Source organism: Phocoena sinus, chromosome 1 (genome assembly GCF_008692025.1).
Source record: "Phocoena sinus isolate mPhoSin1 chromosome 1, mPhoSin1.pri, whole genome shotgun sequence".
Taxonomy (NCBI): domain Eukaryota; kingdom Metazoa; phylum Chordata; class Mammalia; order Artiodactyla; family Phocoenidae; genus Phocoena; species Phocoena sinus.
The window spans coordinates 74,960,242-74,987,302 of record NC_045763.1 but is presented as its reverse complement, the minus strand read 5'-3'; the positions used below and the strand labels follow the sequence as shown (position 1 = coordinate 74,987,302).

Here is a 27,061-nt window from a genome sequence, read left to right as displayed (position 1 = left end):
CTTTGGGTTACTTGCTTTCCCGGAATCCAGTGCTGATGCCAGAAAAGTGGTGTTCCATCTTGCATCCTCTTGCTTCTGTCGTTGTTCCCTGTTAAGGTTGCTCCAACTGTTGTTGATCACTGTAAAAGCAACATCTACCAATTGAGAAGGGTTCATTCAAAATGCACCATCTAACTTTTGCAATTTTCTTCTTATATCTGGGGTGCTTTGCCCAGTGAAGATCATATTTACCATTCTCATATTTTCTGGGGACTCAGAGTCTGTATCAATGTAGCACCTGTAAGCTTGATAAATTCTTTCTAGAGACTCTGATGGATCCTCATTGGGTTTTTGGTGTGTCTCCTGAATTTTGTTTAAGCTCTTTTGCCTAGGTACTCCTTTTCAAAGACCCGCTAAGATACACTTCCTATAATGTTTTAGGAGTGGCATATCTCCATTATTAGGATCCCAGTCAGGCTCAGCAATAAGAACTGCCAGATTTGCTTCTGGAGCTCCATCTGGATCTGCTAGATGAAGCTGGTATGCTTCCTTTCTAGCCTTGTCAATGACGATCCTTCTTTCATCCCCAGTAAGCGTCATATTCATAAGAGTGTGAATGTCTGCCTAAGAGGGATGGTGAGTGGCAAAGATAGAAGTGAAAAGTTCAGTCATATGGAGGGGGGCCTCTCAGTACGTAAGGTTATGGTTTTTCCAGTTAAAGAGATCTGAAGTTGACAATGGCTTGTGCATCCGTAGAAACCCAGCTGGTTGGCCATCTGCATTAAGGCCTCCCACAGGATATCAGCACAAGGGAAATTGCCCTGCTCCAGAAGTGACTCCCAGTCCAAATTGGATGCCCTGTTGGGTCTTATATGGTAAAGCCAAACCAGGCCCCTGTGCCCCTGGGGTTAACATAGAAACTTCTAATTGATGCCCATAAGTAGGGGAAACAGGAGGCAGTGAATATGTTGGTGGCATGGGGGTGGTCGGAACAACTGCTGGTACAGCCTACTTGGCCAGTGGGGGAGTCTGGTTGGCTGGAGGGGGCATTTTAAGTTTTGGAATAACATGTCCTCACTCTCACTTTCACCTTCTCCCTCTTGAAGAGCAGGTTTTCCCTTGGTTTTCCTTTTAGACTGCTGTACCATAAGGTGGGAGCCTTCTGACTTCTTTTCCTCCTGATGCAATAGCATAAATGCTTCTATGTAAGGAATCCCATCATTTTTACCTGCTCTTTCACAAAACAATTTTAATTGCAAGATTGTATAATAATTAAGTGAGCCATTCAAGGGCCTTCACTCTCCTCATCCTAACATATATTGGGCCCACACACAATTACAATAGAATATCCTCTCTTCCTTAGTCATAGGCCCACAGCTATATTTTGCCCATTTATTTAAGATACACCCCAAAGGGCTTTCCCTAGGGACAGATGGAATATTTCCCATATTTATAAGTTCAAGAACAACAAAACACAAAAAGCACAAGCAAATTCCAATACCAAAAACACAAACAGATTCCATCATGAATGAACGTAAAACAAAAGCCAACAAACCGGTTTACAAATCAGGTAGAGTCCAACAATAATTCCCCCCTCCAACAGGGTACCCCAATCGAATGAACAAATTGGCTTTTCCCTTAAAGGAAAAGCCCTAACTGAGAGGAGAAAATGTTCCCAGTTGGCAGTTCCCAGTACATACCGGAGTGACTTACCCTACTATATGGGGCCCATTGGCTCCCAAATGTTGATTTCCTTGCTCCAACTGCCAAGCGCTGGGGAAGCTGGTGCCACTTCAGGGAATTTCAAAGGGAAAACCCTCAGGACAAGTGGTCCTGGCAGCTGCTAGGGCCTTACATGAAAATTCCCCAACCAGTGCTGGCAGGCCACAAGCAGCAGCGCTCCTGGCTGGCTTCGCCAAAATTTGTTACCAAGCTTGGGCTCAGTAACATTTTTATCCTCTTCATTTTTAAAGTCAGGATTTTGTATTCTTCTAATCTGATTTTATCGGAATTATTTATGCTCAGATGCTCTCTGCAAAGCTAAAACATATTTTTCAAACCTCCTTATGTTTTCAAGCATGTAAGTTAGTTAGCTAGTATTCAACATTCCCATCACTTATGCTTGCTACTGACAGGAAGACAAACTTTGTTTTTTTTCTCTGCTTTCCATTGAACCAGTGCCATTATGTCCTATGAATTTTGGTTGATTAAGACCTCAAGATATGTATTATCCTATATCACATCACTTTTTAAAACTTGTCTCTTGAAATAGCAGTTAAGAGCATAGCCTTAGAGGTCAGATAGACCCCTGTGATAGTGGACAAGTTACTGAAACTCTGTAGGCCTCAGTTACCTTGTCAGTAAAATAAGGATTATAACAGTTCCTACTGCATAGCACTGTTATGAAGATCAAATAAGAAAATGTGGGTTGACTGTTTACTAGATAGTAAACACTCAATAAGCGCTAGCTTTAGTTATTCTTATGATTACTTTTGTTAGATTGTAAGCTTCTTGGAATTAGGAATCATGTTTCAAATTTTAGTAAACAATGAGTGCTTAATACAAATTTATTATTGTTTGCTTATATAATAGTTATATTTAGTGATAAGAATTCCAGAAAATGAAACACACTGGAATTAAGATTACTAGATTTGATTCTGATTTCCTTATGTTACACTTCTTTATTTCTCCCCAAGTTGGTGGGTTGTTTTATTTCTTTCTTCTAATCTGACTTCTTTTTTTTGGCTGTCACTTATTTTATTTTTTTATAAAGTATTTTATTTATTTTAAAAATTTTGTTTATTTGGTTGCCTTAACTGCAGCAAGCGAGCTCCTTAGTTGTCACATGCGAACTCTTAGTTGCAGCACGCATGTGGGATCTACTTCCCTGACCAGGGATCGAACCCGGACCCCCTGCATTGAGAGGATGGAGTCTTAGCTACTGCACCACCAGAGAAGTCCCTGACTTATTTTTTCCTTTTGGAAAAATATTACTCATTTCTAAATTTTCTTTGGTCTTTTCTCACTGCAGGGGGATTCACATTTAAATTCCATAAGTCTTTTAAGTGTCAACTGGGCCAGGCTCTGTGCTATTTGCTTGAAGATACCTAGATATTATCTCCATTTCATAGAGAAGAAAACCAAGGCTCAGAGAGTTCAGGTGAATGGTCCAAGATCGTACAGTTAGTAAGTAGTAGCTCAAGAATGACCAATTAGACTTGACCATAAACCATTGAAAAGAACTCTAGGAGGAATATGACTAAGTAGTTTGATGTATAGAGAGATAGAAATGTTTTTTTCTTCAAAAGGGGGTGAGGAGGAGAGTCAGGGAATTCTTTGTGAAGATGAAATTACTCTAAGAGATGGCCAGTCAATCCATGGACAATTGAGAGCTGACTAATCTGGAACAACATTTTTTCTTTCACTCCTTCTATTCTCACTTTAGATATACATAACAGAGTGTGTTTATGGCATATAAATGCTAAGTAGAGGGGTGGGATAGGGAGGGTGAGAGGGAGACGCAAGAGGAAGGAGATATGGGGATAAAGGTATATGTATAGCTGATTCACTTTGTTATAAAGCAGAAACTAACACACCATTGTAAGGCAATTATACTCCAATAAGGCTGTAAAATAAATAAATAAATACATGCTAAGTAGATAAATTGCCACTATTTGGAAGATAAAATGGTAAGCATGGGAGAAAAACATTTTATTTGATGGTATGTGGACCATAAGTAAATTCACAGGCTTTTAATATATAAAGAATAGATCTAGTAGAAGAAGATACCATATCAGTGTTGAAAATGATAGCACATATGTCCTTTCACCAAGTTTAGTTACAGTTCTCATAATATAAAACTAATCCTTGGAATGCTTGGTAAATATGCTGATTCTGGGTACAAATGAATCCTCCACTTCTGAAGGCTTGGTGTGGGCTCCGATTTAGGTCTCCAATACATGTCCAGCGATTTTTGGTGCCCTTTTGGGAAATACACCATTTGGCATGATCCTGATAAGAGCTGAAATAAGATTGTCTAGATAACTTAATTGCTTTGACATTGTAGACATGGTAAGGAAGGGAGCAGTTTGAAGGAAGCTCTTGTCTCTTTCGCTGCCAGGTTTCTGTTAGCAAGTGAGTCTTCAACCGTTGAGCCATCCAGGCTGCAAAGATGTCTAGAGTTTATAAAGAGAAAAATAGTGAGGTTAGTATTTAAACTTAGATAAATCCCTGAAAATATCTCAGGAGTAGAACCATCACGCACCCCTGATATGTGGATGTCACAAGCACAATAGTAACAACATGACTGAGAGAGTGGATAGGAGAACATTTTATAAACGCTAAAGTGATATGCAAATAAAAGTTACTAGCATTATTACTAGGATGATATTGGTCTCTGAAAACGTTTTCTATTCCACACATACAAGAGAGCAATATAGGCTTTTGTCCTGAAAAGACCTTTGGAAAGAATAAGGATAGAGCAGTAACCAGAGTCCAGCATCTAGAGATCTTTATAAACCATGCCAAAGTGTTTGAATTTTCCTGAAATCAATGGGAAATTTTTTAAGGAGTGTTATTGGGGGATTAATAGAAACTGCTTTATGACCATAAATATCAATTGAGAAACAATGTGCAGGATGAATTGGGAAGACTACGTTAGATTGGAGAGAGGAAAACCACCAGCTTGTCACAATAAGTGTGGTAACAAACACAGGTGTGAACCATGGCCATGGCAGAAAGTTTAGAGGGGGTAAGATAAATGTGAGTTATTAAGGACTGGGAACTGATTTAACTTGATGATTTGATAAGGGGGAAGAGAAAAAAACAGGGATCAAGAGTTCTAGGGGACCATGCAGAATATGAGAAAAAGAGTGAGATATGTTAGGAATAATGATGAGATGAGTTTGGCGTGTTGAATTTTGTGTGGCTGTGCCACCCTGCGAGCAGAAATGTCCCACTCACTGATGAATACTTCTGTCAGAACAGAGGTCTAGGGTGGAGATCTAGACTTGGGAATCACCTAGAGGAATATGTATATGCGATAAGGGTAAGTAGAGGACCACAGGGCAACCTAGTCACATAAGGAGTATGCAGAGGAGGAGGACCTGGCAGAAGAGACTTATAAGAAGTGGGAGGAAGACCAAAAGACTGCGTACTTCCAAAACTCAGGGAGGAGAACGTTTCAAAAAAGAAAGGGTTCCAACTGTGCCAAATTCTGTGGAAGCTATTTCTGTCCTGTTAATTTTGGGATCTCTAATGCCTAACACAGGCAAGTAGTAGGCATTCAGTAAATTCTATTCAATATTAAAGGAAGGAAGGAAGTTAGGAAGGAAGAAAAGAAGGAAGTTAGGAAGGAAGGAACGAATGAAGGAACGAATGAAGTAAGTTAGGAAGGAAGGAAGGAAGGACGGAAGGAAGTTGGAAGGAAGGAAGGAAGGAAGACAGTGAAGTCAATTAAGATGGCCATTGGTGACTGGAGAGAGACTGTAAGGTCTATAGACAGAGAAGCAAGACTGTAGTCAAGGAGCAGTGAGCAAGTAAAGACCCTGAAGAGTTTTCTAAAAGTAAATTTAGAAGAAAAAAAACAGAGATATAGGGAATCTAGAATTGAGGGAGGGTTTTTAGGAATGTTTATATTCTAAGGGGCTTGTAGAGCAGGAGAGCTGAAGTAGAAGAGGGAGAACAGGTTGAGTTTATGAAAGTATTCTGAGGCTGGGATAGGTTCCAGGGCACGGAGTGCACTGCTTCTGTTTGGATGAGAGAAAACTGGTAAAAAAAAGAATGAAAATAGCTTAGATTGTGGAGGGTGGGGTGTGCTCTTGAAGTGGTTTCTTTCTGGTGATTTCTATTCTCTCTATGAAGGAAAAGGTGAAGAGGCAGGACTTGAGGGTAAGGAAGTCTTAAAATAACTACTTAGGGAGTGAAAGAAAAAGGAGACATCTTGGTTCTGTGCCCAGCTGAGGCTGGAGACTGAGTTTTTACTGGCCTCTGGCTAGATGGTTGTGAGATACTTTTGTGGTTGGATCAGCAACCCTTCTATTCAAGTGGCTAATATTTTAATTGACCCTTGGTGTCCCTTCTCCCTTTCCTTTCTTTGTCCTTCCTCCTTTTCTACTTCTACTCCCCTGAATAATCAGAATATTTCCTCTTTGCAATCCAAAGTGAGTCCAGCAGCAGTGTAATAGCATATTGTTTGATGATGGGATTTCATACCGTCAAGAAAATAATCAGACTTTGCAAAATGGAGGAATTTTTGTCCCTGGGCTGACTGAAGTGTGGTGAGATGCCGGCCAGGGATCTCTGATGAGCTGGATCTGGCACACAGCTGGGGCATGTGAACGAGCTCCTGGTGAAAGGTTACTGGGATGGAACAGCTATAAACGTTTGGGTTGCAGACCAAGAGCTGAGAATCTGAATCAAGAAACAATAAAGAAAAGTTGAGAATTAAGACACAAATGGAAATGCTTGTTGGTATTTTAGGTCTTGTTGTGAATTAAAAAACTAAATAGAATGAAAAACAAAAGCAAAAGTATTCCCTTCTTTAAGCGAATAGCCTTCAAACTTTTGGTTAAAATAGTTGACACTCCCTACTTTCCAGGCATTATTATGTGGGTTTACTAATTTAATCAGAACAACCTTATTATTAGGTAAGTTCTTTTATTATTATCCTCATTTTATAGATAAATTAATGGAGAATTTATGTCACGTGCCCAAGGTTATAAGCTTGTAACTGAAGGAGTTGGTATTAAAGCCCAGGCAGTCTGGTCTTGGAGGCCATGTGTTTTTTCCCCCATGTGTACACATACAAAAGTAGAGAACACCCATGTACTGATCATCCAGCTCCAAGAATGACCAACTCATCAGCATGCACACCTAATCTCTATGCTATTAAGCTCTCTAATCATTATAGGAACTCAGCTAGTTAGACTAGGGCTTAATTTGGGTGAGAGGCTCAATAATCCTTTCCATAAGATGGAAATATGTTAAAAAACAAAAATATTCTAAACCTCCTATATCCAGAGGCAAATAATCACTCTTTACTATTTAGCAGCTTCCTCAGTAAAAAGTGATTGGTAAAATACCATTCCTACTTCTCTTCCCTATTCCTACTTCTCTTCCCTATTCCTACTTTGGATTTTCCAAATCCAAGTATTTTTGGCCCTTTGAACTTGAGATCTTAAGGGAAGATCATCTGGTTTATGCTCTGAAATGTCATGTTGGTGGCCTATAGGTAACATGAGTTCTACACAATTTAAAAAATAAATAAGATTGAGACCATATTTGAAAATCAGAGGATCTATCTCCCTCTTTCCTTCTCTCTCTTGTATTCTTACATCCTCCCCTAGGTTTCTGCTTCCTCTAAAAAATATGGAGATGTAGGTCTGTATTCCCACAGAACCACAGTATAATGGAGCTGAAGCTTTTGAGGGAAGCTAGGGGAGAGTCAACAACCCAGTTTGTCACTGTCCCCACTGCCCACGCAATGTCCACCTGTGTCACCCATTTTTGTTACCTGCCTGGCCCCTGTAGACATTTGAAACTACTGCCTCTGATCAAGTTCAAAGACTTCATTGGTGGACCAGGAAAGCAAGGTCCAGTAAGTGAGCCTGCCCGAGACCTCACCAAAGCCAATATTAGAATCTAGGTATCAGAGGGTTTATGAATAGAGAAGCAAATGAAGTGATAAATTTATTAATATATTTCCAAATCCCTTCTTCAATATTGTTACCTCTCTCTCTCTCTCTCTCTCTTTTTACACACTCTAGTGTTACCTATTGCTTCATACTGGTTGTACTTGAAAGTTATGCAGATGCCAGTTTGTCCATTTCGTCTCCCTGTGGGTGGATACTCATAGCCTTCTTCAGGAATTGGAGGAAAATGGGGAATGGAATGAATCAACCAGAACCCCTGGATTCTGTTCCACAGAAGTAAACCTACCACAGATACAGTAAATACAGATAAATTAGAAAAACAAAACTCCTTTAAAGAAAACAGAGTTCAAAGCTACAACATTTAAGCCCTTTATACTTCAGGCTAATTTTTTATTAGGCTAATAATTACAAGGATCACGCTCTTTTTCAATAATTTCAAAACCAATTCAGGTACACATCATATTGCCCCATTACTGTTAATAACCCACCACAAAAGGGAGCTAGGGCAGCCACCCTGTGAAGAGTTGAGAGGCATTTCATGTTGAAACTACAAGGAAAATTTGTTTTGGCAGAATGCAAATTTGCTAAATTGGTATTTGACCTTGTTAGACTATGTAGTCACCTGGCAAGCTTCAGATAATGTCTTTACTGCTAAGCAGCTAAGCTATTTTCAAAAGCCAGCTAAAAAGCAGAGTTGAAAGAGAAAATATCAAATGAAAACATGTACTTGCAGTAATTTATTGTGAGAAACTGATGCTCATTTATGTGCAGAATTCACCCAGTTCCACAAGATTGAAAAAAGAGGCAGAGAGAAAAAAAACAGGGAAGCCATATTCTAAAACACCCCAGTTAATTGTATTTAGTAAAAATCTCTGGAGCAGACTAACATGAAAGCCAGAAAAGAAGAAAACAGAAAGATTTTCATCATCTTGTGACATGGCACAAAGAACCCTGTCCAACAGGCATCTATGACTATTTCTGTGTTTATAAATATATCAAGACAGTTTTGGTATGCTAACTAGACTTTCCAGTTTGCATATGACCATGGAGACATAAAAGTCATGTTTGCCTTAGTGTTAGAACAGAAACCAAATGCCTGCCAGTTATTTCTTTTTCAAAGAACACACTTTAAGGAAGCAGAGTATTTGTCAGTGACTTTGTCAGTGGCTATGGAATCAATACCTGTGTTGAGATGGAAAATGTTCAAAGTTCAGTTGCCTCACAGAGCTGGATGATCTTCAGGGACTCTCTTCGGCCCAGATGAGTATTGCTGTTTGTCTGAAATCCTAACTTCCTGGTACAAATGCCACAGGATGTCGGGACACCTGTTGGCAGGGAACTCCCCAATGTGACATCAGGTCCCACTCCTTTTCCAGCCTTTTTTCTAAACCCTTGTATCAACTAACAGGGTGGAGCGAAAATGGTGGTGGGAGGTTGGTAAAGGAGAGGTTGCAGAATGCGGCATGTTATAAGAATTGTTGGGTTCCATGCAGATAGGACCATCAGGAAGGCAACTTAGCTAAATCAAAGGCTTTCAATGCTCATGACATTTGACAGCCATTACAAATGATATTCTGAATCAGAGGTTGCAAACAGGCAGCCCACAGGCCAAATCTAGCCTGCAGATACATATTATTATGCTTGCAGAGTATTTTTTAAAACTTTGAATTTATTACCAACCTTTAAAAACTGGGGAGATTTCCCACAAACTCTAATTTTCTCTGGAAAAATTGCATTCCCATAAGGCAAGCTGAGTAGTAACTGCTTCCTTAGAGCAAGTATATACTCTCCAGTTCTCTAGTTACCTGCCAGTTCAGCCCCCTTAGCTTGCTGACATCACTTGCCTGCCTCTGAAGACATTTGAGTTTGAACCTTCTGAAGAATACTTGTTGCCACGGAAAGTTATTCATGGTATATTAAGTTGAAAAAAGTTTGAAGTAGTCATTACAATAGTTTTATAAAAATGTTTCAAAATATGTGTCATAGAAAAAGTAGAAAGTATTAAGTGTAATTATCTAATGAGTATTAGGATTACAGATTTTTTGTTTACTATCATTTTGAATTTTTCAATAACATATATATACATAGTTTATAAATTGAAAAACACCAAAAATCACTATAATAAAAATTATTATAATTATAGAACAAAATATATAACAACAAAAATTACTATAAAAGAAAAAATATTTTAAAATACTTTTTCAAAAGTGTTTACTGTATTTCAAATGGAACTTGACATTAAGAAGTGTGAATTTTACTCTATGCAAATTATACCTCTATAAACCTGACTAAAATGTGTGTACAGTATACACACACACACACATATATAGTCTGGCTGGTATTCCCAGTAGTCAATATTGGATTTCTTCTTTAAAGTATATATTAAAAGATACATTAAGAAATAAAATGGGATTTGTGAGAAGGATATTGCAAAGTCAAAGTATATCATTATAACCTGTGATACAGAAATCACTCATTTTGATAACTCAGACCATTAAAAAGAAAAGCTATCTTTTTAGTATGGAGTATAAGACTACTGAAGATGGAATGTTTACAAAAATACTGATTTCCAGTAGGAAAGAGAAAATAAGAGCCTTTATCATACCTTTGGTGTGTCCATACTTTCTGCTGTAATTCATGGATTTAGGGACTCCATCATTGTATATTAGATAGGCTGTGTTGTTATCCTGCAGGGACATTTTAGGGTTATAATGGCATAAATCTTTCACTCATAAATGCTCACAACATTTCTACCAGCTACCCGGCCTGCAATACAGAACTTTCATTAATACACATGAGAAGTCATCCGTTCTAATAGGCAGCTTTCCCATCGATATGAATTCTGTGACGTGCAAGACAAGGGACAAGAAGTCCATTCTCAACCACACATGGTTTTGTCTTGTGTGACAGGAGCCCTGTGCATTGTGATGTGTGTGTGAGGGCAATATTCCTATTTCAGTTATTTTGGACCCATGTTTCTGATCTGGCAACTAGTGTATGATAAAGGGGTACTTAAATATTCATTCAGGAAATGCAGTAGGAGCAACCAGCCAAGGATTACAGCTAAGTTTTCTCCATTGATATTATAGGCACAATGCAGAATTGGCTGTCAGGGTCTGATTTCCTCTGCTTACTTTGTGCTTCACTGCTTGGTCATAGCTTCCTGTTTAATCAGGATTCCTCATTCTCTGCTTCTCCTAGCTCCGTGATAGGGGAGGATTTTTCTTCAATCCATTTCTCCTGTCACTTCACCTTTTCAACTTGACATTTTCCTGCTTAAAAAAAGTGGTATGATTGAATGTGATAATGGATTTCCTCTGGTAAGGCAACATGCGAGTACATTCCCCAAACAGTTGGTCAAATCTCTGAGTCAAAGTGAAGCTATTATTTTGATAGTATCTCTTTGTCATGTTTTGGAAACTTGCTTATATTTTTTCTGTGTCGTTCCATTTCAGTTGTGTCATGATGCAGTGACTTTTAATGAAGCCAATGATGTCAATATTAAAAAGTCTCAGTGACATAATTAAAAGCAGGAAAGGACAACCCATCCCCTTAAAAAAAGACCCTTGCTTGTCTCTCAGAAAAAAAATCAATAACTGAGTTTCTTACAGGTGCTTCATTATTTGATATAATCTAAAACCATTTTTTTAAAAAAGGCACAACATAGTCTCTACAGCATTCTTGGCTACTATGTTTAGGAATATTTAGGAAAGTAAGCTGTTTTCTTACCTGCATTTTCTGTAATTGACCATCGTTACCGTTGGCGTTCAGATTCTCCACTGGAGAACTCTGACAGTTAGTTATCCTGTGAGCCTGTATGGAATGCGGTGACAAGGCCATTGTGTGCCTTTGGGGTACAATGTGGAAGGCCTCTGGGAAAATTCAGTAAGGAACTTAATTCTTCTAATAGATGAAGTTTAACATTCTAACCAGAGGTATAACAGCCAGCTAAGGTAAATGGGATGTAGCTCTAGTGAAAAGAGGCTCTCTCATAAAGCGAAAAAATCATGACCTAAGAATAGGACCTGAAGATTATCATACTAAGTGAAGTAAGTCAGACAGAGAAAGACAATATCATACGATATCGCTTATATGCAGAATCTAAAAAAATTGATGCTAATGAACTTATTTACAAAACAGAAACAGACTCACAGACTTAGAGAACAAACTTATGGTTACCAGTGGGGGAAGGATAGCGGGGAGGGATAGATTGGGAGTTTGGGATTGACATGTACACACTGCTATATTTAAGATAGATAACCAACAAGGACCTACTGTGTAGCACAGAGAACTCTGCTCAATATTCTGTAATAACCTAAATGGGAAAAGAATTTGAAAAAGGATGCATGTATATGTATAACTGAATCACTTTGTGGTACACCTGAAACTAACACAATATTGTTAATCAACTATGGTCCAATATAAAATAAAAATTAAAAAAAAAGAATAGGCAGACCTAGGCTTGTGCCTCTAGACCTTTTTTTTTTTTTTTGGCCTCGTGGCTTGCAGGATCTTAGTTCCCCACCAGGGTTTGGGGTCCAACCCAGGCCCCCGGCAGTGGAAGCATGGAGTCCTAACCACTGGACCACCAGCGAATTCCCAGGACATCTTTATTCCTTTAACACTTATGTTAGGTATTATTTTGACTACTGGATGTTGAATAAGAAGGCTACGGTCTCTGACCCCAGTCTAGCAGGGAATAGTCAGGTAAATATAGGCAACTGTGATATAGTTTGATAAGTGTTATTATCAAGGTATATGAAAGGTTCTCATTTACAAAGGCAAAAGAAGGGATATTTTCCAACATAACCCCGATATTGGCATAACTTGACATTTGAGGTTTAAAACCAGTTGGTCTGATCTTGCATTCTACTCTCTGTCAGAAGTTCAATTCCAGATCAGAAGGTGGGGAAGTTGTGTTCTCATGGTCACTTCTGGCACATAGTTCCAACTTCCAGAGAACACTCAGTCTTTTTGGTTGTTCTTCTTTGGGCTCCATGCCAATCAGACATGGAAATCAGCCCCTTTACTGTCATTTTCTTCCCAGAATCCACCACTCAAGACATTGCTTGTGAGCAGGTTTTACTGAAGGTATGAAACATTGGATGGTTTTACATAACCAAGCTGACCTGCCTCCAATCTCCCTCCATGTTCTGTATACTTTTTAATTCCTAGCTCCCATCTACCCCTTATTTATTTTGCAGAGCAGTTTAGCTCTCACTCCCTCCTAGGCTCTGGGGCTACTTTTGCACTTCCAAAGATCATTATTATAGTTTGCCAAACGAAGACCCATCTTCCCCAAATAAGATAAATGACAGAGGCTGCAATGTTGCTCTTGCTTTTCTCTTCTTGGACAGTCTGCAATTGGGAGGGGAAGAATGTGTTTATTTTCTCACTGATGGGTTATACTCCAGGTTTTCCATCCCCAACCTTGGAAAGCAGAAGCAGCTACAGGTAGTTTTGCTTTTACACAATAATTGACTAATTCAAAACAGGGATGTTGCTGAGAATGAACAATTTCTAAAAGCCTCTAGGACAGTGTTTGGAACATCACATGTGCTGAGACAGCTTACAAATAAGTTTTGACTTTGTAACTTGGCTCCGATGGCTGGTCTTAATGACAGGTGAATAAAGTGGATACCTGTGCACAAGGTGACAGCTCTCTGCATATTTTCAGTAAATGTTCAAATAGTGGTGCTAGAGTCTAACTCAGTATTGTTGTGGGGATTAAATTAGTTGACATATGTAAAGACCCAGCACGTTGTAAGTGCTGAGTTATTTTACATATTTACTTCTCTATAAATTATTGTTAGGAAATGCATAGACGAGTATAATTGGATGTTAATTATTGTTCGATTTTACTTGTCACCCCTGGTTGAAAAGCAGTATCTTGTCACTGAACAGCAGATGGTGCCTGGAATGTTGGGAGACTGCCCATATTGAGGTAGTTAACTCATTGCCTGATGGAGTCCAGATAGCAGGTTTAAGCTCCATATTCAGGCAAGTTAGTTCCAGGGCCTTGAACTAGAGCCCTAGCTCTCAACCTACTATTTTGAAAATGATTAATTAAAAGGAAGACCAAGCGGAACCCTTTACTTTTCCCACCAAACTCATCCCACCATGGCTTAAACAACCCATAACTCATGGCGTATTGATCACAGATCTATATTGCATTGTAATAGGAGAGGGCACTTCTCTCTATTTCCATTAAAGGAGTAAGATAGCAAGTACTGAGCACATTGGCAGAGTTTGGCAGCCAAAAGATTTCAATATGTAATTAGTTCACACTTTGCCCAGTGATGCCACTGGACATAGTGCCGAACATATCAACAATCTGGCATTGCTATGGAGTATGTTGATGTATTCCCTAAGGTCTTAGTTAGATTGATTCAGATTCTGAGCTAGCTTACTTCTAGTTGCTAGGATTGCGCACTGGGTAGACAAGGAGTTAAAATCTTTTGGAAGCCTTGGAGTCTGTATTATGCATTTTATATGATTCAAATAAATGATAACTATAACATACCTCGGAAGCATATGCTTCATATAGCTGCTGTAATGTCCTTCCCAAAACACTCTTGGTGGTATTCATTAGTTGCTTACTCCTTCTCCAGCTTCTGGTTGCAGAGTCTAGGTATAGGTACTCTACCCCAGTCTCTCGACTTTCCTTGTCTTGCCTTTTAGGCAACTTATAAAATGTAAACCTAACAAAAGAAATAATTATGAATCACTAACATTTCCTAACTCTTTCCCTGATGGCAGCCACTGTGTCAAGCACTTAAATGTATCATTTCACTTATGTTTCACAGAAGGCCTCTAAGTCTAAGGAAGGGGATTTGCACGAGCTCTCTGCCTCTTTTTCCACCCTTACTGTTGCTCCCTCCCAATGAAGGAAATGCAAATCTGACTGTACGTGTTCTAAAAACATTTACTGGCCTGGGGGGTGGGATCCCCGTGGTAGAAGTTCGCATACTTTGAGAATGACTTCTCTGTTCTTTCCTTTCCTTTCTCTTCTCTGTTTTTCTCTGCTGCCTTAGGTGCTTGGCATGCTCATCTCTTTGTAGTGGGCTGGCTGCGTCTGAGATTTGGGTTTAGTCATCAGAGTCAGTGGAGGCTTTCTTGAGCCTCTGGCCTAAGCCACATTCTTCAGCTCAGTTTATCAGAATGCTCTGCATTGAGGATTCAGGTCCAAGACCAGCCAATTAAGTAAATGCCTTGCTTTCTTTACTATTGTCACCTATCTGTATATCTCCTTTGGTTATCTCACAGGGAGGAGAGGTTGTTAGACCCCCATGGCATTCAGCCATTCTTGGATCATCTAACCCAGGGTTTCTCAGTGTGCTGTATTCACATTTTGGACCCCATTATTCTCTGGGAGCCTGTTCTGTGCATTGCAGTATCCCTGGCCTCTTCCTATTAGATGTCGACAATACTCCCCAAGTCGTGCCAATCAAAAATGTCTCCAGACATTGTCAAAAGTACCTGGAAGGCAAAATCGACCAGTTCTAGCCAAACACTCTTTAATAGCACAAACCCCACGATTAACCCTCAAATACTCACACTGGACCAAACATTGGAATGCATTCACTATTACCCCACAACAGTGTCTCACACTGCTGAGAAAAGCTTCAACGTTCACTTGGTTCTCATCAGTCTTATGCTTCCACTTATGCTCTTTCCTGCTCTGTCCAGGCTTTCTTACTCTCAGGGCCAGGTCCTCACACATGGGAGGAAACATGCAATTATTCTTTGATGCTGACCTCAAGTTCCTCTGCCCTTTAACTCCCGCAGGTAGTTGTAGCAGCTCGAGACTGTGCCTCCCTGTCTGCTTAGCACAGCATTCTCTCTGACAGATATTGCTAAGTAATATGTCCATTCGGTTGTGGCAAAAATAAATTTTATATATTGATCACAATTTGGTGGCCCACCATTGAAATGTTTGTCAACTATCATGGCACACCAATTAAGGACTAGTGCTTTTAAACATTTTCCTTGGGTGACCATCTCCAATTATAAGCTGAAGATTTCTGAATCTATTTCTAGCCCAGATCTCTATGCTGAGGTCTAGATAAACCCAAATACAAAGATGTCTCAGAGACCTCCAACTCCATATCTTCGAAACCAAGTTCACAATATTTTGCGACAACTCTACTCATCCCCTGCTCTTAGGGAACACATCCACACAGTCACAGAAGCCAGCAACCTGCAAGTCTTTCTTAACTTCTTCCTCTCTCCTACTCCCCTGCGCCTATCCATTACCAAGTCCTCTCAGCGTGTTCCTCCTCTCTATTTCCTCTTCTTTAACTTGGGTCCATACTTCTTCTCACCTGTAACACTGCCGAAGTCCTATTGGTTTCCATGACTGTAGACTAGTCCCCAGCCAGCTGGCCTTCAGAGTACTGCCAGTGGGCTTTCTAAAATGCAAATCTGACTTTATCAAGTCCCCACTTGAAGTCTGTCAGTAGCTCCCTTTCATGGTCAAGTTCAGACTCAGCAGTTCAGCACATGAAACCCCTCATGACCTGGCTCTCACCTATCTCTCTAAGCTCCCCTCTCCCTTCCTGCCATTTCCCCACGTTCTCCCGAAGCGCCAACTTTACTTAACTGCTTCCAAACTCTCCCCATTGCTTATTGCCTCTGGACCTCCTCATTGCTTCTTCATTGACCTGAGATGCCCTTGCATCTCCCTTGTTTTTATAACTAACTCATAATTGTGCTCAAAACTTAGCTCAAAACTATTGGGTTGGCCAAAAAATTTGTTCGGGTTTTCCGTGCGATGGTATGGAAAAACCCGAACAAACTTTTTGGCCAGCCCAATACTTCCCCAGAGAAGTCTTCTGGGCTCTATCCTCCCCAGTGCCCCATCTAATGCCCCATATATGCCTTTACCACATAACGATGAGCTCCTCGAGGGTAAGAACTATGTTTTGTTCATATTTGTATTTTCAAAACTCAGCACAGGGCTGGTGTGAGCTCAGTAACTGTTTGGTGAGAGACTGATTGAATGGATCTATGTTCTCTAGCCTGAAGTTTACACAAAGCTTGATGCCAACCATAAAGGCTAACCTAAACACCCTAATTAAAGAGTGAAAAAGTGATCAAAGCTTTCGGAGAATCCATGACTGTAACACAAAGCTGTGTTTCGTCTCTTTGACACTGCAGGAGACTGGTGACCTACCACCCACTCCAACAGCTGTCTGTGCTGTCCAATAAATAAGGTTAACCAAACAGTGCTCTGTACCATCAAGCCCTCTTTCTCCTTCACATAAGGAGACGCTCCAGTGTCAGGGAAAAATTAACCTCTCTCCTTCATCAACTCTAAAAGGATGTTGGAAGGGTTCTGTTAGGAAAGCCACAATGCAATTAAAGGAAATTGCCAACTGAGAGAAGCTGTCAGCTCTAACACACCTCTGTGGCCACCAGCCTTGCCCTGCTGAGAGCATGAATCAGGCCCACGAGGGGCTGCTAAGCTCTTTCTCAAAGGGAAGCTCTCTCATTCAGAAGCCTACCCCTATCTGGATACGTGGCTCATTTACACACTTCAACTTGCTTTCTTTTTAAGGGGAGAGGTGGAGTGGAAGTCTCCTGAACTTCACAGTGCACCAGTTAGCCACCAGTACTCTGGCTTTCTATCTGCACGCACCAAGCCTTACATTTCATTTACCTACCAATCCACAGCTTCACCTTCCTCGTTTCTGCACGATATTGTTGTCGCCTTCAGGATCCCAAAGAGGCCAAGGAAGAGCAAAGCCAGGGGTGTTCTTAGAAGTCTTGCTGTCATTTTCTATCTGGCACCTTTATTCCATGGCGCAGCAGGAAACTTTCCCCATGGATCGTGGAGTCTGAGTTTCAAGTCTCTCAGACTGTGCTGGCTCTGACATTTGATTCCATTTGCTTCTGCCATTTGCTGTTTAGGCATTTTCAGAATGGGACGAATCCCATGTAATTGTGTGATTCTGTCACAACATGCCGGCGTGACTCTGAATGCCTTTGTGCTGAATTGTTGACTGCTGAATAGTTTGCAACGTCATCAAAAAGTCCTGGCAAGAAAAAAAAGGATGTATCGTTAACTCTTGGGAGTAAACATCATGCAGTATGAAATTCAGTGGACAGGAGAACTCTGTATTGATAAGTAGATGTTGAATAAAAACTATTTCATGTTTTTTCCTTTATGATTGTCTCTCTATGAGTGAGAGCAAATGTTTGTGGTTCAGACATTACACAGAAGTGACAAAACTTTATATCTTAGTAATAATTAGGATCTATCACTTGTAATATTCTCTATCTTAAGGAAACATTTCCTAAAGGGTACTTCAAAGGCTTGCTTCAAAGAAAGAGCAAATTCAGTTGTATTTTACTGAAGATGTTTACATAGCCTCTCCACCTCCTGGTTTTAGCCACTCAGCGTGGTGCTTTACTCCAAAGAGGCCTTGGTGTCCAATTGGTTGCAATGCAATCAGGTAAACATATTGACCGCTCACGCTTCAGATCAAATAAAAATGTTACAAGCATCTGTTTTGCCCAAATTATTCTTTCCCATTCTTGAAACTGAATCTGAAGTTGAAGGCAAAGGGAAAATGGCTCATTTCCATGACTATACAAAGGTGAGACCATTCTCTTTTTGGAGGAGGGAAGAAGTAGATAGGCATATGAAAACATTTCTTTAAGTGCATGATGCCTTTGAATCAATTATTAAAGATGCTATAATAATAAATAGCAGTTTACTTTATGCCTGAAAGTCATTATGGCTCTGATCTGTCCCTTTGCTTATGGATCCAGATCAGAGTCACTGAGGGATTCAGACTAAATTGGACCCTTGCAAACTGGATCACTTCTATGGTTGAGCTGGTGTTGTTCAGGATCCTTGGGGTTCATAAAAAACGAAGGGCTTAGAGCTCTTTCTCCTAAAACAGAATTTTGTGAGGAATGTTATGGGCCACCTGCCCACATCTTCCTGTGGTGCTGGCAAAAAGGGACCTCAACCCAAACCTGCTAAATAAGAATTCTTCCAGTTGGGCTCAAGAATCTACATTATTTACAAGTCTTTTGGTGATGCTGCGGCACCCTAAACTTTGAGACTTAATGCCCTGAGGCCAACGTTGTGCTGTATCTGGTGTCACAACCTACCCAACTGGTAAACCGAGAAGCATTTTTCTGACCATTCCTCCATGGGTATCATCTTATTTAATGTATGTGTTTACTGCACTCAGAAAAAAAAGGATTTCAGCAACCCCAAAATTTCATCAGTTTTTAAAAAAAGTTCATAGCATGAAGTTTACTTTTCTAAGTTAAAGTGAAATAAATTCAATTTTATCTTGTGATAACTTTTGGTATTATAATGATAACAGGTGAGTACACGAGGCTTAGGATTCATTAATTCATATACAGAATGCAAGCAACTTGTTTTCATTTATGTAGGCTAAAGAACGTTTTTTGAATAGGATATAAAATAATTCTCATTTTCTCCTCATTACACGCTTAGCACAGTGCCTGGCAAATAGTAAATGATCCATAAGTGTTAGCTAAGATTATTTTTACTACAACCTGAGCCCTTCCTGTGATTGAGCTGCAGGATATGTGTATTAGGATGGTTTTGCTAAAGCCAATTTTATTTCAAGATCTGGAAAAATGCAATTAGGTTCTTTCCTTTCAGGTGTCGCTTTCAATAAGCTTTCTTATCTCTCGTTGTTGCTGAACTGGTCATGCTGATGGTCAGTCAACAACCTTCCTTATGCAATCACTAGGTGTCAAACACTGTACCCGTGGTTGAGGGGTTCCAGAGATTTCAACATTACCCTAAAGCCTGGATTCCAGTCCTGGGTTTTTACTAAAATCAGCAAAGCAGTGTCGTGGAAGGAAGCACAGTGAATTCGGTGGATGGAGAAAACACAAACTGAGCAGAATGGTTTTCACATTACCCGCTTCTGAAGCCCAGTTAGTACAATATTATGAAAATATCACGTCTCCTTCACAATATGGTTACCTCTATATAGTAGAACTAGTAGTAAATCCCTTCATTGTAATTTGGCCAAGTATAGTGAACAAAGACGAGTACTTTACTTGGTAATGGGCTTCTTTTTTAATGGTTGAAAGTTTGCATTCATTCATCCAATAATCCTAGAAAATCTCAGTCTTTTTTTTAAAATTTAATTAGAGTTTACAATGTTGTGTTAATTACTGCTATACAGCAAAGTAATTCAGTTATACATACATATTCTTTTCTTTTATAGGCTTTTCCATTATGGTTTATCATAGGATAGTGAATATAGTTCTCTGTGCTATACAGTGGGACCTTGTTGTTTATCCATTCTCTATATAAAAGCTTACATATGCTAACCCAAACCTCCCACTCTATCCCTCCCTCAACCCTCTCCCCCTTGGCAACCACCAGTCTGTTCTCTATGTCCATGCTTCTGTTTCCATTTCATAGATAGGTTCATTTGTATCATATTTTAGATTCCACACATATAAGTGATATCATATGGCATTTGCCTTTCTCTTTCTGACTTACTTCGCTTAGCATGATAATCTCTAGTTGTGAAAATCTCAGTCCTGGTCTCTTCAAATTTTGCCTCTTCCACATTCTCTCTATCATATGTTTCTAGTACATTTTTAATACTATTCTTTAAAATTTTTTTTTAATTGTAGTTGATTTACAATGTTGTGTTAGTTTCAGGTGCACAGTAAAGAATATATATATATCCTTTTTTTAACATCTTTATTGGAGTGTAATTGCTTTACAATGTTGTGTTAGTTTCAGCTCTATGTATACATATAACCCCATATTCCCTCCCTCTTGCGTTTCCCTCCCACCCTCCCTATCCCACCCCTCTATGTGACCACAAAGCACCAAGCTGAACTCCCTGTGCTATGCGGCTGCTTCCCACTAGCTATCTATTTTACAACTGGTAGTGTATATATGTCCATGCCACTCTCTCACTTCGTCCCAGCTTACCCTTCCCCCTCCCCGTGTCTTCAAGTCCATTCTCTATGTCTGCATCTTTATACCTGTCCTGCCCCTAGGTTCTTCAGAACCGTTTTTTATTATTTTTTTTTAGATTCCATATATATATGTTAGCATACAGTGTTTGTTTTTCTCTTTCTGACTTACTTCATTCTGTATGACAGACTCTAGATCCGTCCACCTCACTACAAATAACTCAATTTTGTTTCGTTTTATGGCTGAGTAATATGCCATTGTATATATGTGCCACATCTTCTTTATCCATTCATCTGTCGATGGACACTTAGGTTGCTTCCATGTCCTGGCTACTCTAAGTAGTGCTGCAGTGGACATTGTGGTACATGTCTCTTTTTGAATTATGGTTTTCTCAGCATATAACATGGACCTACTGTATAGCACAGGGAACTCTACTCAATATTTTGTACTAACCTACATCGGAAAAGAATCTGAAAAAGAATATATATATTCTGATCCAGATAAAAGTCAATGTTCAACTCAAAAGTAGCTGAATACATATATTCTTTTTCAGATTATTTTCCCATGTAGGTTATATTACAAAATATTGAGTAGAGTTCCTGTGCTATACAACAGGTCCTTGTTGTTTATCTATTTTATATACAGTAGTGTATATATGTTACTCCCAAATTCCTAATTTATCCCTCTCCCCAACCTTTCTGCTTTGGTTACCATAAGTTTGTTTTCTATGTCTTTGAGTCTGTTTCTGTTTTGTAAATAAGTTCATTTCTAGTACATTTTATGTCTCTTTCATATATTCTGTCTCATGTGTGTCTGCATTAATCCCTGATTCTTTATTTGGATCAATCTCCCAGTTCTCTAATTCTCTCTTTGGCAAGATTAATTTGTTACTTTACCTCTTACAAATAACTAGTTCTTTCTTCAGTTGTGTTCAATCTGTTTCTTAATCCACTTATTAGTGCATTTCTATAAGTTCTGTTGGGTTATTTTTCAAATTTTCTTTGTCTTTTTTATAGTGCCTTATTTCTTGCTCCAGAGAAGCTATTCAACCTTCTCTTTCATTTCTGCAAAAATATTAAATATATGACTTTTATTTTGTCTGATAATTCCAATCTTTGCTGGTCACACTTTGCTACCTGTTATTTCTATGACTCTCTCTCATGATACTTTGCTACCATGTGTACCTTTGATTTTTGATTATGAGTTCATGTTCCTTAAAGCTTTATGTGTGAGGATTTGAGGTTGAGATAAAGTTGGGTTTCTCCAGACCCTGGTCTGTGCTGGTTTCATCAAAGTGCAGTCATCCTATGAGGACTCCTGGGAGTTAGACTGTTGGTTTTATTTATTTATCCTCAATAACTTTTTGAGGTATGGTGTACATACCATAAAATTTTCATATTTAAGTTCAACTTTATTTTTGTTCAAACTGTTAAAAGACTGTTAATATACAGAGTAAAATCTAGAATGTGACAGAAAGTTGAATGCTTGTTGCATCATTATTTTGATGAAATGGGATGAGACAAACAAAATGACTCAGGCATTTGTAAAATAAAGAATTGTTCATGAAAAATGTGGTTAAAGGGAAATATAAGTAGAATAAGTGGAAGAGGACCAGACAGTTTTATTTGGTTAATTCCTACTCATCACTTAGGGGGCTTTGTGGATACCAGTTCCTCCTAGAAGCCATCCCCCATCTCTCTCAATCCAGCTTAGGTGTCCCTTACAATATAGTCCCAAAACCCACTGTATTTTTTCAATTAGAGTAGTTATCACAATGTGTTCTAAATACTTGGTTTCTTTTCTGAAGTTCCTCTAGAAAGCAGAGGTCAGCAAACTCCTGTGGGTCAAATCTGGCCCACTGTCTGTTCCTGTAAATAAAGTTTTATTGGAATACAGTCACACTCATTCATTTATGTACTATGTATAGCTGCTTTATGCCATAATGGCAGAGCTAAGTAGTTGCAACATAGATCATACAGCCTGTAAAACCTAAAATACTCTGATTCTTTACCAGAAAAGTTTATTCTACTCTAAAGTTTGTTCTAATCTCTATCAGGGCAGAATAGTGACTGCCTTGTTTGCTATTTATCTCCAGCACTTACCAGGGTGCTTGTCACTAGAAGGAATTAAATAAATAGAGATGAATGTATGGATTGAATGAAAAAGGTTTCAGAGACTTCAGTTTTGGGGTTATGCAGATTTTAGAATGAAGTAAACCTAATCAGAGAAACAAATAAATGTGGGTATGTAGGTAAAATCCCATTATAAAGAACTTCACTATAATGTTATATCAGGGAGATAGCTGAGTATCATAAAAATAATCAGGCAAACCTGGGTTCCATGCCTGGTCCTACGTCTCATTAGCCATGCAGTTTTGACCAAACTGTTTAACCTCATGAGTGTCAGCTTCCTTTTCTAAAGGTGGGACTCATGAGCTGCACCTTTACAAAATGCTATCAGGATTCGGTGAGATGCTGTGTACATAGCCTCCAGCACGTAACTGGTGCTCATTAAATGTTGGTTCCTTCTTACCTTGTTTCTTTTCTATCATGATGCAGTTACTTCTTTGTCTTGCAGATGGACTGAAAACAGTCCTTTAGTGATACGGTTCTACTGACTACAAAGAAACCTCCATTACTCGTGTTTTCAATGGTCCTGATCCAGAAAAAAGTCAATGTTCAACTCAAAAGTGGTGCCACGTTGTTGAAGGCACGAAGCTGAATTTTAATCCTGCCCCAGAGGGGAAGCACCCTTCTTTCCTTCCCCTATTTCACAGTTTAAACAAACCTGCAATAAACACAGAATTCATCTGAACTTAGAATTTATCCGTAATTTAGAAAAATGACTGAAGTGCTAGAAAAACCAATGGTTTGAGCAGGGGGCATCTCCCAGTTTTGGGTAAGTTCTGCCTAGTATAGTGTAGGTAGAATAACACTGTTCGGTCTCAGTAGGGCCCTTTACACTATACCAGTCTGCCTGTCAGCTGTGTGACTTTGGGAAGCTCACTTAACATCACTGATCTAGTTTATATTAAAATAAGCGTCCTTCCCACCATATCACAGGGTTTTGTGAGGAATAGATAAGATAATATAGGTCTTTACTGGATAGAAAATTTTTAAATGGTATAGAAATGCAAGTTTCTGCAATAGCCTGCCCACTTCCCTCCTTCTGGGAGGGATCAGAATGCTTCCTTTCTCTCCCTAATGAGTGTAGGGACTCTGACGTAGTGAGAAAGAGCGTCACTTTGGGGCAAATGGTCAAGGTACTCCTCCTCCCTCTGTCACCCAGGAACTGTGTGACCTTGTCAAGTCACCTAACCCTAGTGTCTCCCTTTGTAAAACTTGGTTAAGGATATCTGCTTCACAGGGTTCTTGTAAAGGGTTAGAGGAACTCATATATAGAAATTTCCCATCAAACCGTCACTAAATTGTTGCTACTATTATTTTTATTTTCAAGTCTTATACATTAGGAAAGAGAAATCTTTCAATGTATGCATTTCAGTAGAATTTCCTTCCAACTGCATGTTTGGAGGTCTCCATCAATTCTTCGTTGTGAGGTTTTCTGCTCCTACTCCTAGAGGCTCCTGAGGCCTTGTTCCAGTTCCCTGCCCTAAGGCTCTTCGTACTGTGGAGAGGCTGGCAAGAAGAAAATTAGCACTTCCCTTGACATTTAGTGATGAGTCTCTCATCCTTTGTAATAGGCAGAAGTATGAAAATAACGGAGCACCTGTAGATGGAGTCTTCATTAGGTGACAGATCGCCCTTTCTGCAATAATTATGCATATGAGTTGTTATATTGTGCTTGAAACATCTGCTTGACAAATCCCTTTGGAGCCACACTTTGAACAAGACTCAAGGCATATCCCCCCTTGATAGTAAAAATAAGCCACTCTACAGCCTAAAGCAACATGACATTTGCTAGCAGATATCAATATTTTTCCATCTGAGATTTAGTTGATCCCAAGCAGCCAAAAAATACCAGATGCCTCTAAGATTATTATTCATCATTATTGTTCTTCTCTTTATGTATTATTAAGATCCAACAAAGTGATATTAAGATGGTTCATATGAGTGCCCCCTTTTCTCATATTAGTTCAGCGTTTTTCTCAGAAGTCTTCTTGTTCACAAATGTCCAAGAAAATAGCCGGGCAAAGGAAAAATCTAGGTGGAAAATTGAAAGGACTTCTCTAGCACATTCCAAAGATAGAGAGGGAGGCATGTCTCCATGCATAGTTCTTCCATCTATCACTGCACACTGCAACTGAATTGATGTTTAAATATGTGTGATGGGTCCAAAATAGCTAGCACTTCTGTATTTCCCTCTGTTATGGAGGGTAGAGATATGCTTACAAAAGCTCTTCTAATACTTGAGATAAAATGCTAGTCATTTTAAAATTAAAATTTATAAAAGTTTTCCCTTATCTTTCCTAATATTTTTTCCACCTCAAATCCATCCACTGGGCCTTATAGAGCTTAACAGACTCCAGGCTAAGAACTCCTAGACCTGTAGTGACAACCTACATCACTTTCAATATGATGTGGAAATAAGAGAACACTCAGTATCTAAGCGAAAATGCGTAAGATTCATTTAAAATCTCTGAGAGTTCTCTCCTACATTACTTGCAGGCAATCGATGATTCTCTATCCCTTTATATTTCAAGACATGTCTAAGAAAAGGGAATTTTTCTTGTGTAGAGCCAAGTATAGATTTACTCCTACTGACATTTACAAGTCCAGAGTATTACTCTAGGAAATTGTTTCCTTTTATGACTTTGTTCCCTCAAGCCACACAAGCCTGAGGAAAGACAACCAAAGTATGAAGGCAGAAGTAGGCCATATCATAGCAGCAGTCTTTGATTTTAGCCACCCTAGCTCTGGATTGGTGTACAGTCTGACTATTGCTCTCTAACAGTAACTGGAAGGACCCTTTGATGGAAAATATGACATATAATTATTATTTATCAATGATAATCATAGCTACATTTATTGAACATTTCTTATTTGCCAGGCACTTTTCTAAGTGCTTTATGTTTTTATGTCCTGTAATCCTCACAGCAATCCTGCTAGATGGGCACTACTATTATTAATTTTATAAATGAAGAAATTTGCCGCCATTCACAGAGCTAATAGGTGGTGGAACAGAGACTCACACTTGGCTTGTCTGACTCCATCCTCTCAGCTACCCGCCCACCCTCCAGATGAGAGCAACCTTGGGATTTTACTGTACGGTCATCTTGGACATGGATCCCTGCCCTACACTGTGTGTTATACACAATAGGATTCTGGCACCTACTTCCGGTTTCTTAGACTGCAGAACTGGGGAGGTCTTATTGATGAGAACAGCCTCAGTCTGGCCTGGGCCATTATCTGTTCTGTCAGGTCCTGCTGAGGGACTCTTGGGTGTCCCACACCGTTCTTGTTCCATCCTGCTCCAGTCTCAGATGGTCATGTCCTCTTTATTCTTTTTTTTTTTTTTTTTTTTTGCTGTACGCAGGCCTCTCACTGCTGTGGCCTCTCCCATTGCATAGCACAGGCTCCGGACGCACAGGCTCAGCGGCCATGGCTCACGGGCCCAGCCGCTCTGCGGCATGTGGGATCTTCCCGGACCGGGGCACGAACCCGTGTCCCCTGCATCGGCAGGCGGACTCTCAACCACTGCGCCACCAGGGAAGCCCTGTCCTCTTTATTCTGACTCTTTTCTCAGTACACATGATTACTCAGCCTTTGCCAGAGCGTCACAGTCCAGGCGGGAGCTTGCTAAAGAGTGCTGACCTCTCCCACGTGTGTCATGCATGAACCCCAGGATAGCTGCACGGTGCTAGAATGCTCTGTCTTATTAGCAATGTGAACACTTTGTGCTGTGTCACTAACTTTGTCTACTTGCAATTCTGCCCTTCCTGGCCCTTTATTCTCCAGCCAGCTGTGCCTGTGATCTCCAGGCTGTGGTGACCAGAGGGCAGAAGTTGCTTTCCTCACTTTCCCAAGAAGAGGAACTTCCTGATTGGGGTCTGAGCCGAAGCAGCTTTTCCTGTATTGCAATCTTTGGGGGATTTTCATGAACTATTCCATGTCACTACACAAGAGGTGCAGGTGTTGGGGCAGCATTCGGTCATCCATGATACATTTATTAAGCACCAATTGTGTTCCAAGCATTCTGCTGAGCACTGGGGTTGCCATGGCGACCAAGATAGAAATTGTTTCTGCTTTCATAGTTTACTATTTTTGAACAAATCAGACCCATGAAGAGGCTATTGTAATGTGATTTCATAAAGACTCTGATAAGGCAATAACAGAACATTCTGAGAGCACATAGAAGGGCCACCTACTCCAGACTTGAAGGGCTGGGGCAAATTACCTAGTGGAAGTGACATCCGAGACTTAAAAAAGTTGAGTCAGAAGAAGTTAGGCAGGTAAAGAGATTGGTATAGTTGGGTAGCAAGGAGGAGAAAGAATGTTCAAGAAAGAGGTAATAGCAAATTCAAAGGCCTATAGGC

The 27,061-nt window shown here is 39.7% G+C and overlaps 2 protein-coding genes across 3 annotated transcripts in view; one reads left to right on the top strand and one right to left on the bottom strand.

The window, feature by feature from the left end:
* Window positions 1–3,673: 3,673 nt before the first annotated feature.
* DNASE2B (deoxyribonuclease 2 beta) lies at window positions 3,674–17,409 on the bottom strand. 2 transcript variants are annotated; one of them, XM_032653360.1, is made up of 6 exons: window positions 17,297–17,409; window positions 14,155–14,332; window positions 10,237–10,318; window positions 7,752–7,847; window positions 6,193–6,390; window positions 3,814–4,154 (listed from the first exon to the last, which is right to left on the bottom strand). In XM_032653360.1, exons 1-6 carry the CDS (start codon window positions 17,407–17,409, stop codon window positions 3,814–3,816), a joined length of 1,008 nt encoding a protein of 335 aa, XP_032509251.1. The 2 variants fall into 2 exon arrangements, with proteins under 2 accessions (XP_032509256.1, XP_032509251.1); XM_032653365.1 differs by lacking the exons at window positions 14,155–14,332; window positions 17,297–17,409 and having other exon boundaries at window positions 3,674–4,154; window positions 7,752–7,913; window positions 10,237–10,404.
* A 796-nt stretch (window positions 17,410–18,205) lies between these two features.
* Window positions 18,206–27,061, top strand: part of LOC116759011 (uricase) — a 35,631-nt gene continuing 26,775 nt past the window's right edge. The window contains exon 1 of the mRNA XM_032642219.1: window positions 18,206–18,232. Within this exon, the coding sequence (XP_032498110.1) occupies window positions 18,206–18,232 (27 nt within the window). The remainder of the gene's footprint in view (window positions 18,233–27,061) is intronic.